At 36.6% G+C, this 19187-nt stretch overlaps 1 protein-coding gene across 1 annotated transcript in view; it reads right to left on the reverse strand.

Moving 5' to 3' along the window:
* The window catches only part of LOC136850102 (uncharacterized), a 63926-nt gene that overhangs the window by 12162 nt on the left and 32577 nt on the right, over positions 1 to 19187 (reverse strand). Inside the window, 1 exon segment of the mRNA XM_067123651.1 lies at positions 1439 to 1655. Coding sequence (XP_066979752.1) covers positions 1439 to 1476 — 38 coding nt within the window. The 5' untranslated portion in view covers positions 1477 to 1655.

A 19187-nucleotide genomic window follows, 5' to 3' on the forward strand; every position in this document is an offset into this window, starting at 1 on the left:
CAGATTAAGATTATTGGAGGCACGGTCATGATGGCCAGGAACAGAATATATAATTATATACTAAATATAATCTGACTGCTGCTTTGTAACATGTGGTGACAGCATAACCATATTCTCAAATCTTGGATTGGTTAATATATTAACCTTTTGTTTTCTGTACCATTTTGCTTTGGCCTTTATGGTTTTTATGAAGAATTTGTAATATTTGTCCCAGAATTACGAGTACAAAAAAAAAAAAAATTAGTTGATATTCTGTCATTACCTGACACATGGATTTGTATACAAAAGAACAACCATTTTTTTTCGCTTATATTGATCTTAGTTCCAGTTCGACGAAGAAACGAGTAATACAATAACCACCGGAGTTCTTTCGTGTCCGCTTGACCATTAGCAAGTGAGAATACATACGTAAAATCGAGGCTCTGTGAAAAATAAATCCTTCCTTTCAACCATCATTTTTAGTTTTCTGTAAAAGAAAACTATTGCGACGGCTTTGTCTGTCCGGCCGCACTTTTTCTGTCTGCCCACAGATCTTAAAAATCACTGAGGCTAGAGGGCTGCAAATTGATATATTGATCATCCACCCTCCAATCATCAAACATACCAAATTGCAGCCCTCTAGCCTCAGTAGTTTTTATTTTATTTAAGGTTAAAGTTAGCCATAATGGTACGTCTGGGAACGATATAGGAAAGGCCACCCCCGGGCGGTGATAAAAGTTGCGTGGACCACGGCTCATACAGCATTATATCGAGACCACCGAAAGATAGTTCTATTTTCGGTGGCCTTGATTATACGCTGTAGCGGCTGTACAGAAAACTCGATTGCGCCGAAGAAACTTCGGCGCATTTTTTACTTGTTTTTATTCAAAAGAAGGCATCGTGCTTAGCCCATATGAAAAATGGGAAAAAGCACGTTAAACGAGGAAGAAGAAGAATTACTGCCACAAGGATGCGTTGATAGTCTTGGAGATCAGCATCTTTGGTACTGAGATATAAACGTTCCTTCGCTAATGTCTCTTGTCTCATATATTTGTGAAGGGATTTCATCAGGCGATGAAATACAATACAACATTGTGCCAGAAGATTCGTGTTGAGGAGTCTGAATGAATTCTTGCATTTACCCGTGTCCGTCACTTTCTCTAATTATCATGATGTCATTTGATGTACGAGATAGAATTTTTATTGCAAATCCGACGGTTGATGAAAACAATAGAGGCTCCAAGTCAAACAATTCTTTATCAACAAAATGAGAAGAACTTTCAAGAGTAATTCAGTGGCGTCTTTCCTGCTTTTATTATTGCTGTCAGGTAACTTTCCAGTTAAACACCGAGAATGCTGCACGAAGGAATGTCAAAACTGCATACAGTAGATCAAATGACAGACAAATAACATTCAGTAATTGAATTAAGCTTAGCTTGAACATATCTTTTCCACCTACCCATTTCCAACAGGAATTGAAATCTGATTCTTGGTCATCGGTTCGTGCCGCTGAAGACGCTGAGAACTTTCTGCCAGGCTTTTGAAGAAGCTCTCCCTGCTCACGCCAGCGGTAGGCCTATCCTTCGCGTTGTCCGTTCTGTTCGCGGCGATTCCGTCCGTTCCTTCCCAAGGCAGATTCTCCCGTCCGTTCGCCATGATGGTCACTGTCACCACAACTGCAAATATTGCCACATGAAATTCCTAACCAGTGGAAACACATCGCAAGCACCATCACGAAAATAATTCTGCTAGTGCTCCTCTCCAGAAGCTTTTCTTCACCCTTAATTAACCTCTTCGCTGCGCTGCGAGCGAAAATCTCTGTCATCGACGCTAGTGACGAGAATCTGATCAGTGTCCTGCTAATTGTGTAACTAACTAACTCGATTCTTTGCATTTGCATTACTCTTATAATATTACACCGTACTTTTGTGTTATTGTAATGTTTTATTGTTGTAGGGTGATACAATATGCAAATGGTGCGTAGGTACTTATTCAAATACTGAATTATGTAGGTTTTATTAGCGATTCATTTCAGTGTGATAACTCTCAAAGCATAGAGTACAATAAAGCTATTTTTGTTATTCAGGTTGAAGATCTTTATCACAAACCTTGAATACTTGCTCTTGGCCAAAAATTTCATCTGGAAAACCTCACAAAACTAAAAGTAAAAAATATACTTTCGCATTCTGTAGAAAATGTAAATTTATTAACTCGAATGAAAGTTTCAGAGCGCCGATTTTTTACGACCTGAATCTTCAATGGTCTTCCATTCGAAAATTGTATCACGTTTTCTTCGTTGAATCACACCACATCGGGTCGGGTTCTCCGGAGACCTTCTCTTTCATTTCCTCTGATCCATGATCACCTCTGATAAAACCTGAAGTAAAAAAATGATCTAAGGTAATTTAGGTTTGTCTGTAACTGCGATGTAATAAACACCACCACATCTACACCTGTCACTATTAGAACTATCGGGCAGCTCAGGTCTATTGTACTACTGTCATTGTCATTTCCAAATCAAAACTTCTGTGCTACATCATGATCGAGAGAAACCTTAAATTCTATGGCATTTCGATGTTTACTGAAGGCAGTGTTACCAGTGGGAAAAATAAAAAAAAGTATCCCAGGTGATACCAAAAATTACAAGAAATGTCCATTCCCTTTAAAAAAGTATCCAAAATGTATCCAATATTTTAATTCATGAAAATTACGACATTTCTGTTAATTTTAGTATATTTGTACACTTAATATATCTTGAAGCTTCTTCATCATTCGTCTGGTAAAGGTAGTGATAGAGTGGTCTTAATAAATCTTACCGATTACGATCATCAAACAACAACCTGCTAGTTCAAATGAAAGTATTTAAACATTTCTAATGCATAATCATAACTGGAACTGACTTAATAAAAAATATAACTTAAATATAGAAAACGCAAGAAATAGAAAAGGTATCCATTTTCAGAAAAAATCGCAGCAATAGTATCCAATTTTTGCAAATTTCTAGCATTTCGTATCATTCTGGTCAACGTCGTAAAAACTGTTTGCCTCAGTTCTAAAAGTAACCAAGTGATACTTTCGTATCCATTTTGGGAACGCTGCCTGAAGGTCTAGCCCTTGTCCTGTAAGTTGGAAGTCAAATGTTACCATTTGTCACTAGAATATAGACAACAGCTCCCTAAAATGGCGAGGGAAACGCGTTATCTAATACGAGCTGCCTAACTAGAGCCAAAAGAGTGATGACTGGGATCTGAGCCACTTCACGGATGAGACCTTTTGATTACTGAGATGATCAGTCCCGCACAGCGAAAAGGTTAGATAAATTATTCCTCAGAAATACACCAAAAAGATAAAATTTTTTCTTATAAAAAGATTATTAATCATCCAAGGAATGCTATTCTTAAAAAAAAGAAAACAATAAGAAGAGTGAAAATTCGGTATAGACGTTTGTTGAATGAAATTGTATGAACCATTTCAAAATGAATTCTACATCAAACTAATGTAAAGAATCAAATGAGGATTCGAACAATTTTGTTTTTGTACAATTGTAGTATGTTTATTTATTTTTTGTACATACAAAATAAAGGTAACTATCAAAACATGTACTAACTATTTATCACAGCCAAGGTAAGAAGAAAAGCAAATAACATTTCGTTTGAAATATATTGCCCTGATTATGACGTTACCATGGGAGAGAAAATCCAATTCTAGTGAGTCATTGATAGCATGGATAATTAGTAGTCGGTTGCATTTATGAATTAAAAGCACATTATCACCCCAAAATTGCTACAAAAGGTTCCTAAGCTGTTTATTGTAGTATCAGGTGTGCTTAATAACATATCAAAAGTCTACCACAATCCGACCAGGCAAAAGGTTTGATTTCCAAGATGGCGTCTGTAATAGCCCCTAAATCCTTAAAATGCCCGTCACTCTTCATTATTCAAACTAGATCAGTAATGCTGGTGCCTAACACCTTATTTCGGGGGTCTAGAAGCCCAGTTAGGATATCTGCATTATATTGAACTGATTATATAAACACAAAATCTAAGATGGCAGACCAATATGGCTGCCATACTATGAAAATCTCCATTTTTCTTTCTAATTTATTTTATAGAAGTAAACTTAGTGTCTAAACACCTGTTTTGGTGATTTGGGAATCCAAAGAGCATATCTGAATCACAGTATATTGAAGTAGGTCTATTTACATATATACAAAATTTAATATGGAGGACCAATATGGCTAACAGACAAAAAAAAAATAATAATTTCTAATTTTAACTCATTTTACACAGGTAAATTTACTGTCTAAACCCCTGATTTAGGAATCTAGGAATCCAGTAAATATATTTAAATCACAGTATATTACAGTGATTACATTTTTTTAAAATCTAAGATGGAGGACCAATATAGCTGCCAAACTACAAAAAATCATCACTATTCATTTCAACTCACATTACAGAAGTAAACTTGCTGTCTAAACCCTTGTTTTGGGGATATGGCAATCCAATTAGCCTATCTGACTTACAGTAAACTAAAGTGATTATATTATATAAATACAAAATCAATGATGGAGGAGAAAAATAGCTGCCAAATTATGAAAATCCCCATTGCTCATTTCAATTTACTTTACTCACGTAAATTTGGTGTCTAAATCCCTTTTCGAGAATCAGGAAATCTAACCAACTTATCTGAATAACAGTACATTGAAGTGATTGTATTTTTCAACGTCTAAGGTGGGGGACCAATAAGGCCACCAAACCTAGTGTAGTGATTACCGGTAAAATGTTGTTATAAATCCTACATTATAAATTTCTGAAAAACCAGGTTTACAGATATTCATTGTCGTTTTCTTCTTCCTGTAAAGCTTGATTGTGTGGAGTCTCACAGTTCTCAACTTGACATGGTCCACAAGCAGGTGTGCATGGTAGTTCATAGCCTTTGCAACTGCAGTGCGTTTAACAGGCTGTTTTGCAATTACAGTGGACCATCTGAAGGAGGCTTTCTGGTGCAGCAGTTTTCTTGCTCGTAACTGGCAAGAGTACTGATTCACTCTCATCTTTGCGTTACAATGTTTTGATAAAATAATTGTCTCTGCCAAGTCATTTATTACCCCAGAACGCCTCCCACCCACCAAGTCCTCGACATAATATCATAGCTTTAGAGTGAATTACTAGATCATTGTGTGGACTGGAAACGAAAGTGACAGGAATGTAGTGGATTGGGGATGGAAACTGGAGGACAATCAGTTTGTGCCAGTTATGAGCAAGAAAACTGCCATCTTGGATTTTGTGAATATGTAATCACTTCAATATAATGCAGATATGCTAATTGGCCTTCCAGATCCCAAAAATAAGGTGTTAGGCACCAGCATTACTTATCTAGTTTGAATAAGGAAGAGTGACGAGCATTTTAAGGATTTAGGAGCTATTATAGACGCCATCTTGGAAATCAGACCTTTTGTATGATGAGATTGTGGTAGACTTTTGATATGATATTAAGCACACCTGACATTACATTAAACAGTTGAGAAACCTTTTGTAACAATTTTTGAGGGTCAAACCTTATTTTCAGCCGACTATAGTCCCTTATCTCTTGGTTCATCGATCGTTAATGTGCTTAAGGTCAATATTCAGTGTTGCCACGCGAATGGGAATTCCCCTACAGTATGGGAAATCTGGTGCCGTATGGGGTAGGGAAAACCTTCTGGGGAGAATGACCTTTGTGTAGGGGATGTAGGGAATTTTACTTATCTCCCTTATATATATATATATATATATATATATATATATATATATATATATATATATATATATATATATATATATATATATTATATATATATATATATATATATATATATATATATATATATATATATATATATATATATATATATATATATATATATATATAAATATATATGTACGTTTTTTCTTCAATATCTCAGATAAAAACAAATAGAAGTGACATTATTAATATAAATAGTATCCGTGGAAAATATTAAACATCCCAACAAAACACTGATAGTATTAAATTTAAACTTAGTATTTGCTAATTCTAAGGAACATCGTGTTTCATGTTCAGATTTGTGATTTGGAATCTCAGTTTAGCTTCAGGCTAGCCAGTTCCTGATAAGGATTGTGAGAGGAGCTTTATTAATTGTCACATAGACGTTGTTTTGGGATTTCTGTAATTATGCCTAGAGTAACTGAAAAAGATATAGGAAGGGATGGAAAAGGAGAGCTGGACTTTAGGATTGTTATCCTGTGGAAAGCACACGGTGGAAAGGCTCCTCATTGCAAAATATGTGAAAGGGATTGGTGACGAGACTCAGAACTCATCGGTTACATGAAATCGGATTCTCACATGCGTTTTGCTAAAGGAGTGACCACAAATCAGCTAATAATTATGTTTATTGAACTAAAGGATGACTGTGAGATTAAAGCAGATTGAATGCTGCTGCAATGGGAGAAAAAATCTTTCTTTTAATCGCCAAGCAAAGTCAAGGTACTTTGAAAAACATGCAGACAGCGAAATTAATTAAATTCTCAGTGATCGAAGGAAATTTTAAATGTTACATCATTGCTTTTTTGTTATAGAATAATCTGGCATTTATTTGAATTTACTGACTTTTGTCTTAGAAATGTATTTTCATAGCTCACTTGAGAGAGTCTCTTTTTCCTTGCTCATTGATAAAAGGCAATAGGCCTACTGTTGTTACATCCATGAGTTTTGCAATTAAACAATCTGAAATTTATTTACATTTATTGTAAATTCAATGTATGTTTATAATCTTTCTTGTAAAATCCAATTTTTCCTTTTCACATTAAACAAAGTTCTGTGACTAATTCTTAGTGTTGAATCTATCTTTTTGTAATAAGATAATTTACCATTCATGTACATTGCTATAAATGCTTAAATTTTCATACATATTTTCTTTAACAGAGTTCATTTTTCCGTACCTAAAATTTGGAATATTTATTTTCACTACGAACTGAAACTAAAATGTAATACTTCATTTTCATTTATCCTATTGTTATATTAGGTGCGTAGGGGAAAGTAGGGGAAAATTACCTCTGGTGTAGGGGAAACGGCTCAGTGGCGTGACAACACTTCCATTATTTCTGGAAGTAAGATTGCACAGCAGCTCGGAGACAGCAACATAACTGTTAACTGTCAATCGGCGGATAACAAGGAGGGAGGGAAAAGGCAAACATGAATAATTAACATAGAAGTGGACGGCCCGGATACATTAATGTTCAACAAGATCAACCTATCATTGAGGCATCTCGAAGAAATTCCTTGACAAATACCTCTGCAATCAGGAGTAACAGATTTACACAAGACATTAGACCTCATCATATACTGTAATACTATCCAGTGGAAGAGGCATTGTGAAAGAAAGTCTTCCGAGGGGCGCGGTGTGGTAGCCTACTCTTCATTGCTGTCATCCTACAAATACAAGGGAAATGAAATTGCATTATAAATGAAGGAATACTTAGTCTCATAATACTAAAAAATGTAAAGTTTAATAAAAACAGAAATTGAAAATGAAAGTATTTCTAAAAAGTTGAATAAGTACGGCTTTTGTGAAAATTAACTTCTGAGAACCAGTTGCTTTGACACTTTAAAATCACTTGCATTATTGCTGAGGTAATTGGAGAAACTTAATAAAGTAAACTTAATTCATCCAGATAATTCATCAGATAACCTATCTGTGTCATACTTTGCATTCAGTTTTATCAATGCATATAGGCTATACTAGACCCAACATTCAACTATGAAACTGTTAAGTGTTGAAAAGGGTAGTGCAAAGGAGGCTTGAAAATTTTTTAAACAGTTGATGGTGTTCATCTAAAAGAAAAAACTACAGCCGTTTGGGGATGGATGGCTGATGGCGGACCAGGGGAGCTAATTGAAATAAATGAACCGTTAAACACCTGTAAAGTCTCTGCTGAGCGAGTTTTCTATGGTGACGTCCCATTTTCTTTGCCTCTACAATTCGTCACACCTGGCGTGACGGGTCATGCAGATCCAATCATTTAAACTACGTATATAATTATTTACCTGTTTCCAATTTGTATATCATGTATTCTTCTTTCGCAGGCATCAGATTGTATTCAATTCCGTTTCTGTCCATTTGTATGATTCAAAGTGTAGCTATTCGTTCAATGTATTTATTGTTAATTATTATCGACCTCAGGTCATCCTTGTTCTCATCGTGTTCCGCGGCGTGACGTCAGTCTGCCGCTAAATAAACCGCCTGGGTCACCAATAAAGCAGCAGTAAATTTTTCCTGCTCGTTTCTTTTGCACCTCTTAAACACCTCCCATTACGCTACTTGAACAACAGGATGAAGTTCCGTTTTCCATCAGTGAGGGCGGTGCGGCTCAATCCATAAGCCAAACTAGTGTTGAGATGGTCTAAAGAACATTCAGATTTTATCAGGACCGAATAATGGCCAGCAAAACCTTCTGACCCGAATCCAGTTGACAACCTCTGGGGCTGTTCGATTCAGAAATGGAATGGTAATCATATCAAAACTTGATTTGACTTGACTGGGCATGCAAATTCTGTATAGGGATCTCTTAGGCCTAACCCAATGGACTTGATATATGCGAAAAACTTGTAGGTTCTACAAGAAGGTTGGGTACAGTAATTGCCTTGCGGGGTTTATATACGAAATGCTGAGAGTGAGAGAGTGCAATGGAGACACGGACATGTAAACATTACTTATTTTCCTTTACTCACAAAAATATGTTTATTTTTAAACCTAAAGTTTGATTTTATCAAAACATTGAGATGGATGTAGTCCAACTGACTTACAAAAAAAAAAAAAAAGAGAAAAAAAAAAAATAACCTTCACAAGTAGGTAACTTTTAATAATCAAGTGTATCGAAACTTAGCTCTTGTTCGATGAATAGCCTACCGTTGACGTTGAATAGATGGAATATATATGCGCCCAAAGTATTGTATATGCGATTTTCTATTCTAAAGGAATAGAAAATCGCATATACAATAACAAATATGTTATCAAATTAAAGATTTGATAACATATTTGTTATTGAAATCTTGAAACACGTCATGTAGTCTTTCAGGCTAGAAATACATAGAAACATGGAAAAAGAATCTAGAGCCTGATCGCCCTGATGTTATCCTGAGCTCCTCCTTTACATTGATCAACGCCAGAGACTTGCTAAGTACAGCACGAAGGTCAGCAACATGATAGTTACCAATAATTGATATATTTACCGTATACAAAAATCTTGCTCGAAAGATTCTGAGAGGTTATCAATTGTTTTTTCGTGGCTGTACAAACTTGCATGTACTATGGTACACAATGATACTTTTTGCGCTCTTCTGAAAACTTGAAAAATAAATTGGGAATTCTGTGATGAGACTTTTCATCCTAACTTCACACTCATAGGCCAGTATTCAGACTGATAAAGTTCAGCATTTCAACCCTTGTGCAGCAAAAAAGGCTACAACATTTATTTCAGCTCATATAGTTATAGACCTACCAAAGTCAAATATTGTTTTACAGCCAACACTCACCTACCTTTCCTATTGGTGATATAGTTTTATATAATGCAGCTTAAGGCAAACACGCCTGCCCATGAGAGGGGGACTTATTCTACCTCTCGAGAAGCCTTAACTTTCACTAAGCGTATTTCATATGACTCGTTGTACCGAAAGGAGTTAGGTAATAACAGCTCTGAGTAGTTCCATCTTTCATTCCCCCCACCCCCTTTTTTTATATTTTTTTTATTTAACATTTTAAGCAGGTGAAAGATAACTACAAAGAAATAAAACACAGGAGCTGAGATTCAGAGATGGTATGGGCAACAAGCAACAAGTCCAGCCAAAGAATAGAATAGCTGTTGACGTTACTCTGTGGAGGGGTCCAACCCCAAGCCAACATCTGAGCGAAGCAAATCAGATTTGTTCCCCTTTACCCGCAGTTCACTACGCAATGAAAGACTAAAACGTCACGATTTATTAGTTGCAGTTAGTTTTATTTGCTTTTATTTAAAAAAAATGAGCTTAAAGCTCACATGAAATCATTTTATAATTTTCGCCATTTTGCTCTTTCTTCTCTCTGGCATTAAATTCGAATTCGAAATACTTATCGTAAATACATCCTACTCGTAACAAAAGAGTTGCAGCATTGCTTCTGTAGGTTACACCGCTATGTTAGCGATATAATCTGCCAAATTTAGACCGAGTCCTTTCGTTCCATTTCCTACTTTAAAGATTTGTCCTGTTGAACAGTTTTGAATCATTTGTATTTAACTTAATCTTTTTCCATAAATTGACTTTTGGTTTTATTAACTTTCCATCCTCGCTTCCGATCCGTATGGTCTTCAATTTCTACATTTGTTTTGATAAATGGATAATAAAGAAAAATAGTTTCGCGAAGTATCCGCTGAAACGCACTAGCGCTTCTCCAGTGACCTCTGACTGCAGCTGCAGCAGAGACAACCACTCCATTCATCATTTGACTGAATGTCATCCGCTTCTTCCTCCAGCATTCACAGTTGGTCCCTCCCGTTCTGCTGTTTCCTGTGTTTCATTGATACCAAGAAGAAACAATCTCCCGGACAAATCTCTTCCTCTATCTTCTCTCTGCACGAACTTCCGGGAATCAGATATAGAATTGCCTGCAATTTCAGTATTTTACATAGCATGTACACTTACCAGATGGTAGTAATGACTATAGAACCAAACTTTAATATTTCAGTATCATCTCATTCAAACATACGACCAGAAAGTAATGCTGAAATACTAAAATAAAATTTATATAAGATTAATTGATTTCTGCAGCTCAAGAGAGAGAGAGAGAGAGAGAGAGAGAGAGAGAGAAGAGAGAGAGAGAGAGAGAGAGAGAGAGAGAGAGAGAGAGAGAGAATGGAAATTGTAGAAAGAGGCTAGAAGAACTAACAGGTAGTTTATATTCTATTTTTATTACTCTGATAATCTTCAGCAGTAGAGGAGAGGGTACAACGTCCTATGTTTTGTACGCAACTTTGCCAAAAGTAAACTGCAATGAAGGGTTCCTTCTCTTTCACATATTTATCGGATAGTTTGAGTTTTCTTTAAAAGGAAACTATTGTGCCGGCTTTGTCTATCCGTTTGCGTTTTTTTTGTCTGCACTTTTTCTGTCCGCCCTCAGATCTTGAAAACTGCTGAGGCTAGAGGGCTGCAAATTGGTATGTTGATCATCCACCCTCCAATCATCGAACATACCAAATTGCAGCCCTCTAGCTTCAGTCGTTTTGATTTTATTTAAGGTTAACGTTAGCCATAATCAACCATGGGCCGCGGCCCATACAGCATTATACCGAGATCACCGAAAGATAGATCTATTTTCGGTGGCCTTGATTATACGCTGTAGCGGCTGTACAGAAAACTCGATTGCCCTGAAGAAACTTCGGCGCATTTTTTACTTGTTTAATCTAAGTGATGAAATGAAAATTCAGTGTTTAGTGAAGAGTTCACAAAGCGCCCAAAAGTTGGGCCAGTGCTTAGCATTGCAATTTATTTTATGTGAAAAACCTACCTTCAAAGAAGTGTCAAAGCAGCTCTGAAAGAATGTAAAAAATCAATTTCCACCCACGATGTCAATGACCACTGTTTACTCTCATAGTTGCTTATATTGCCCGAAGGAGACCAGAGTGGCACCACATGCAGACCAGGTCAGTTTTGAGTCTAAAGTGGAGAGACCTTCTCTCTTCTTTAGGTCTTGGGCTGTTATTAAACTACTTTTCTCAGAGCATAAACTCTCTTAACCTTCATTTGTATCACTTATTCAGCCAAATTTAACTGGGACTAAAAATTCTCCACCCCTAAATAACTCATAGCATAGCTCCTTCTTCCTTGGCCCATATTATTTTCTCTCTGGGTACACTTCGCCCTTGAAACCACAGATGAACAAGCAAATGAGGAAGACCTTGTCCGATTACCAGAAAAAGCAGTGGAATACAAAAGTGATGATACTCATAGCTTAGCAGTTTCGTGCCCTGTGGCTCGAGTGGGCTATCATCTTGTCTGCATGCCCACATTCAGGGGTCGGAGCCAATGATCCTACATAGAACCTGCATCTCTTCCTTTGTTTCAGTTGCATAAAAGACATTGATGAATTCGGTCAATATGCAAGTGAAAACTTTCTGTGCTTAGCTGAAAGAACTATGCCACTTAGCACCGTGTACATATCCTAGTGCTAGTTTTGATGAAGTACAGTATGCCTATTTCTCTGTCAATATGTTGTGTTCAAGAATGTATTCTTGCTTTGGTGGGGGATAGATTCTTGGTTCAGTCAATGTCTTGCTCCAAAGACTAAGGTACACTGAAGCTCGCCATTGCCAAATCTATCTCTATTTATGATCCAGCTCACTATATTGGCAATAGTGCAACAGCTGAAAGAACCCTCTGAGACCTTAAGTTGTGCGCATGAAAAATGCACTAGTAATCATAACACGGAAGAAAACCCTCTGACATTATTTTATGGTGTATATTCTCAGTTCAGAAAAATTATGCTTGCTCTTGGTGAGAGAGATTAAACCAGGAATTCTTATAAAGAGAACAGGGTCTGTGAGTTTCCAGCAAACTGCCTCGGTGATTTACGGTTTGTGTACAAAGTGTGATAGTTTTGAATTCTCATATTAATTACATATAGTAATTCTGAAGAGGTAGTTTGTGGCTTGTCGTCTTGTTAGGATTAAATTTCTTTTGCTCATTTGTACCCGGAGTTAGTGATTTTGCATCATTTTTGAAAATATTTACTAGTAGCAAGAGATTCCTAAATACTGAATTGTAATCTGTTTTTCCCAGTCAAAATTATTCTGCTTTATGAGCATGAAATTATTTATCATTGATAAATATTTTCATGGTTATGCATGTGTTCAAGATGACATTTTCTTAACCAGATAAATAATTTTTGAGTGTAAACGCTTTATAATCAATTGAATTAACATTTACTCTAGACCGCTCCTTCTCGTGGATTTCATTGGTGACTGCAATTCTTAACAAAATATGCTTTTAAAATGGCTGGATGTAATGAATTCATTATGAATGCATATTATTGATAGTACAGAATTTGTAAGAAATGAGGGAGTTGAGTGAAGATAAGGGTCACTACTTGTTTGTGGTTGTTTGATGAAGACTTATTCATGATTTCGCGCGATGTCTATTGCTTTCTTTTTATGTCAACATTTCATTCATTCATTTTAAGCCATTCTTGCAGATCATTTCCTTCAACAGTCAGCTTTTGGAATAAAGTACTACAGTATTTGATAATGTGGCACTCCCTCTCTGTTGTTTTCTTTTCCGACGTTCATTGTTGTTTATGCTGGAAGCCGGATGTATCTGTTTCGTGAAGCGGCAAGTGTGAGATTTCTAGAAAGTTACTGGTGATTGACAGTCATGCAGCTACTTCTCCCACATTTAGATAATAGAGTAACATTCCCAATTCTCCCGTTTATGTAAAAAGAACACCTTTTAGCAAACTTACAAAAAATAACGGATAACATGGGAGGTAGGTAATCAACAGGCTGTAAAAAAGAAATTTACAATATGGGTCTACACCTCCATAAGTATCATAGTTAAATAAAAGATTCTCAATGTCAATAGACCAAAAGCTAAACCAATCAGTTTAACATCGGAAAAACCAAGAAAAATTACACAGTGAATTTCTCTTTACCCTGCTTACTCACAAACGCAAGGGTTGCCTTTTCCTTAAGCAATGGAGGTGTAGTTGAGTCTACACAAAAGCAGTGTTCGTTAGAGAGCAGCTCACCATTCATGTTCTTTAGTTTTCAGCCAAAGCATAACTCTCTGAACATCAGGAACAGGCTGCTCAGTTTCAAATACTGACCATGATCAGAAGTTCCACTTGGGAGCCAAACATACATGGGGATCAGTGAATAGTGACTCCTGTCAATTACGAGACTTGTGTGGATTTATTTGTGATCTATTCACAAGCATATTCAGAAGCAAAGTCTAAAGTTCTTAGGCCATGGTAACTGGTAGAAGAAGCAAAATTCAAACATTCCCTACAATGAGCACTGAAATTACCAATGACACAATACAGGCCTTTCTATCACCTTCCTATACCCTTGACATGCTGATGACAGGGCAGTCAAAACTGATAACATTTAGTATCACCTTAGTCTGCACTAAGTCAGTCGGGGCCCAAATAAAAATCCTTATGACTGCCACAAACCTTGATGATCTGAATGCCAAGCACCTACATTTGTAACGGGCTAGGAAAAGCACTACACCAGTTCCTAAATTGCCATCCCCTTTGTCCTAGGAATGGCATCATGTTCATGAAGAATTAGACTTTTGATGTCTGCAGTAAGGGAGCAGAAGAGTGCATCTGAGAAACTAAAGTATCTATACATAATATGATATCATATTGCTTACAGGCAACTGCAAGGTCAGTGATATTACCATGCCATTCGTAAATACATCCATCACTACTGGTAGCCTACTACTCGGTGGGGAGCTCATTTGAGTTCTCCATTTGATAAACATCATTATTATTACAATGTAGTCCATAAATATTGTTGTGCATCTATGATTACAGGCACTGTCCAGTGAGGATCTGAAATGAGCATCTCATTTGAGAAGATCAATGTTTCTGAACAACAAAATTTAATATTGCATAGTGACAAATACAAGGTCACTAAATCTTACCTTGTGGTCCATGAATATTAATACACATTTATTAACACTAGTGCTGCTCAGGAAATACTGGTCTGGGATTTTGCACAATGTTTCCAGCCAGTATAACTATAAACAACAGTAACTAGTTACATCATACTTTACAACAAACTTACCAATAATTATGATGAGAATACCAAATTAACATTAAGGTAAACATTAATATGAAATGCTGAAGGACATTGATATATTATATTGTTGGTTTTTTTGGATTAAGCAGTTTGCTTGGAGACATTCTGGGCAAAGGTAAATGGAAACAGCGCCTAGGTATTCAGCGAGTCAGTGCTGATGAAGGCCTAGTATCAGTATAGCTTCCCACGGATTTTGCTCTTAGGAACATCGACTTGTTAGGATGTGAACTGTCACTTGTTCATAATCAGACACCTTCAGACTGTGACTTTACAACATTCCCAGCTGAATATCGAGTGGCCACTATGAAGACTCTCATGGCAACTTTTTTCTGCAAGCTGCTAAATATCCATCCAATGTCATAATACATTGGATGCCTTCTGGCTAAATAGATCTCGCCTCTTTGATGCTTCCTGTCGGATCGTCGCGATGAAATTCCAAGTGCTCAGCAGGATGGTGTACAGCTCGAGTACTCGTATCTTCATGCGTCGCCTTCATGGGGAACACAGTGTTATCCCTGTGCCTTCTCCTGGGGGCGGGGAGACATAACTACAACTACAATTCCTCCACTTCCCCCACAGCACTACTTTCTCATTGATTTTTGTATTGGTGGCGGTCTTAGTCGTCATGCTGTGTGTAGTGTTGGGGTCAAAAATGAGAAACTATGTGCAAAGAAACTATTGCAAAGAACCATTTCAGGACAACTACCCCCTAGAGACAACTAGCCCTAGGTGTTGACACTAAGTCAGCTTGAAACCATTTAGGAAAAAAATTTATAAAAAAATTTTCAAAATTATTTAATTGCACAGAGTAAGTAATGAATGAATTGTATTATGGTTTATATTCAGGTTGAAAAATGAAGAACTACTATTGTATGAATATTTATTAAAAAATTTTTTAAAAGTTGAAAAATTCTTAAAAGAAAATAAAATGAAAAGCAGAAAAAAAAACAAAAAATAGTTAAAATCATACAAAAAGCTAAACTGGAAAGTAAAAGAAAAATTTTTTTTAAAAATGCAAATTATACGCAATAGATCGTAAATATTCAACCAGATCTCTGTTTCCATAATTTTCAGTAACTGAAATTGCTGAAACATCTAAATATTTCTTTCGAGATGACTGTCTAGCAAAACCTGCAAAAGACTGAACCATATGCATTTGTTGTAACCCTTGCTCTCTTTTAATGTATGTTATAAACTTCCAGGTGCAGGAGTCAGGGGAATAGAACTCATTGCTTATCTCGTGCTGTGGGCGGCACAACTGGTGGCCGAACAGTGAAATGCTGAAGGATATTGATATATATTGTTGGTTTTTTGGGGTTAAGCAATTTGCTTGGAGACATTCTGGGCAAAGGTAAATGGAAACAGTACCTAGGTGTTCAACGAGTCAGCGCTGACGAAGGCCTAGCATCAGTATGGCTTCCTACGGAGACAAGGGGGCATCGTACCATGGGCGATGAGCTGGTTATGCTGCCGGAAGTCGGCAAGATCCAGCAAGTGTGTTTGTTCGTGCACTCTGATGTGTGTGCCATGTGAAGTGTGAATATTCCATTTTGAAAACAGGTTAAACACTGAGGACCTAGATGGCTTTGTGTCAGGATCCGCCTGGTTGGAGGACTTTTGAGTACTGCCTGTGAGGTGAGCTGGAACTTTATTTCCAAGAAAACCTGATTTATTTTATTGATTTATTTTTATCTACTACGTCTCTTTGATTTTTATTGGTGATTTTACTATTTTTAATTATGTGCATTTCCTTTGAGGTAGGTAACGTGGGAAAAAATCCCACACTTATTTTTCTCTGTGCCTATTTTTAAAAGTTGTGTTTCCCCTTTGTTCTTCAGATGTATCGTGAATAGAGGCCAATATAAATGGAGGGGAATGTGACTTATCATGACTTCGGTCATACTGACTTAGTTTAGCTTATATGTTGAGACCTACTTAGTGGAAGTTAATAGTACCATGATATCTTACTTGGTTATTTTGAGGGTACCAATTCTGGGACGTTGATATTCCCATATCATTTTTATTTCATTTCAAACCATTTGCCATGTTAGATTACTGAATAAATTATATTTTTTGGTAGTCATGTGTTCATTGCTCTTCCTTAGTTCAGATAGTGACTTGGATGACGAGAGAGAGAGAGAGAGAGAGAGAGAGAGAGAGAGAGAGAGAATGTGCTGACCCTGTACTGGCCGTTGCTACCGGAGAATCTTAAGAGATATAAAATGATATGACATTGTTCTTAAAACAGATGTAGAGGGAGGTTATGACTGTATCTGACCTTGTTAATAGGTCATAATAAATATATAATGACAGAATATTAGGAGAATACATAGACGGACAAAGTTGATGCTATAAACGAAATAAGCATGGCAGGGCTGACACACCATGAAAGACAAAGTATCCTGGATATCACATCAACTGAAGGAGAGATAATATTAATGGTTCTGAAAACAAAACATCAAAGGTGAAGATAAAAAAAAAGATGAGGATGGGGGAATTTTCTTATGACCCACCAGTCATCCTTAGCTTGGTACATATACCATTAAAAAGAAAACAAGAGGAGAAATTGACAGTAAGATATTTTACGAGGTGCTAAATAATGAGCAGGAAGACAGGTACTGCTACTTTATTCAGAACGCAGGCTGCTTATAACGCGCACTGCGGACGTCACACAGAGGAATACAATAGAATTTAGGTGATCTGAGGTCAATTACTCTCGGCAATAATTACAATGGATAAATACAAGTAATGTAAAAAGTGAGTTCACAAGAATTGACATAACAACATTCTAACACATGTGCAAAAGAAGCAGATACAAATGAATTAGTAATAGATACATATTTATACAGGAAAAATATGGCTAATTTTGCTTGACCCGATCCTATAGGAGAGGTCTTGAAGAAAACAGGTGGTTCATCATAGAAAACTCGCTCAGCGGGGACTTTACAATATGCTCGAATATACCCCAAAGCGTGAGAACTCTTACCATAGGCTGTGGAAGGCTATGGTACAGATGCTATGACACTGTTTAAGAGCTACTTTCAGTAGCTAAAGTCTTTTGTCAGACCTTTAAAATATACAGTGAACAGTTACAGAAAATACCAAACAAAATGGGAAAAAGGTATAGTATACCTAATTTTGTCAGATGTGTGAAGAAAGAAGAGAATGTGTAAAAAATATGTCAGATTATTCAGTATATGTGTAGGATAATGAAAATGACCTGTACCCAGAGAGTGACCCAACATCAGACTGTTGACCAATTCTTTAAAGGTGCTGTATCTCCACAGTGGTGGTATCTCAGTAGGTGGTTAGTGCCTTGGCAACCTAATAATATTCCTTGTTTAAGACACTGATCTATTTGTATAAAAAGAGAAAAAATTTTCTTTCATTTTTCCTTTCAATCTTCAGCTAAAAACCCGTATGGACAGTCTACAGACCATAAACCCTAAAGGGCTCCAAATATGCAAAATATATCATTTAGCACCTTTACATGGCGGCAAGAAAGACTGGTATATAATAACAATTAGGTGATTATCCACCCTATCCTTGGTATTATCAACCGTCTTTCCTCCGTCCAAAATACTGTAATGGCCTTGTGCGCAAATACAAATTAGATTTGAAAGAGAGGCTTAGCATTAAATATAGAATTGCATAAACTAAACTAATAAGGAAATCATTTCTAAAAGACTTGGATGGGATAACACGGTTTTCAGTTTGGGAAACTCACTAGGCCTAAGATACCATACTCTTGCCATATCTACAGAAAACGCACACACACACACTCACATATAATTAATGTTATGCTTAGTAGTCTATTATATGGCACAATGTATATCAAAGCTGCAATTGACAAAAGCATGATCCCGTCTGTGACAAAAATGATTAAACCAATGTGATAGCTCAAAGAGGGATATCTTATAGGCATCTCTAAGGAAATGCAAACTGAGGATAACGGGAATACAAATCAACATTAGGACAAGGAAAGGAAATCATAGATAAACAAAAAGCAAAATGTCACTCTCAGTGGCTTGAGAAAATAGTACAACATTAACGGTTTCATGTGTCAGTTCCACGTTTTGAGTAGGATCTAATCTTTGAAATATGTTAATAATAACATTAGTAGTATAAAAACCGTCAAATTCGCTCATTTTTACATCCGGCTAACCCGAACCCCGCAATGAAATGATAAAACGAAATCTAGGTATCAGAAAATCTTTTAATAAAAATTGTTTCGAGGGTTAGGGTCAGAGAGGGAGGAGGGGGGAGGAGGAAGGAGATGGAAAGGAGAGGGAAGGTTAAAGGAGGGGAGGGGGAAGGGGAGAGAGAGAGAGAGAGAGAGAGGTCAGAGGGAAGATG

This window comes from Macrobrachium rosenbergii, chromosome 2, assembly GCF_040412425.1.
Source record: "Macrobrachium rosenbergii isolate ZJJX-2024 chromosome 2, ASM4041242v1, whole genome shotgun sequence".
In the NCBI taxonomy this organism is placed as follows: domain Eukaryota; kingdom Metazoa; phylum Arthropoda; class Malacostraca; order Decapoda; family Palaemonidae; genus Macrobrachium; species Macrobrachium rosenbergii.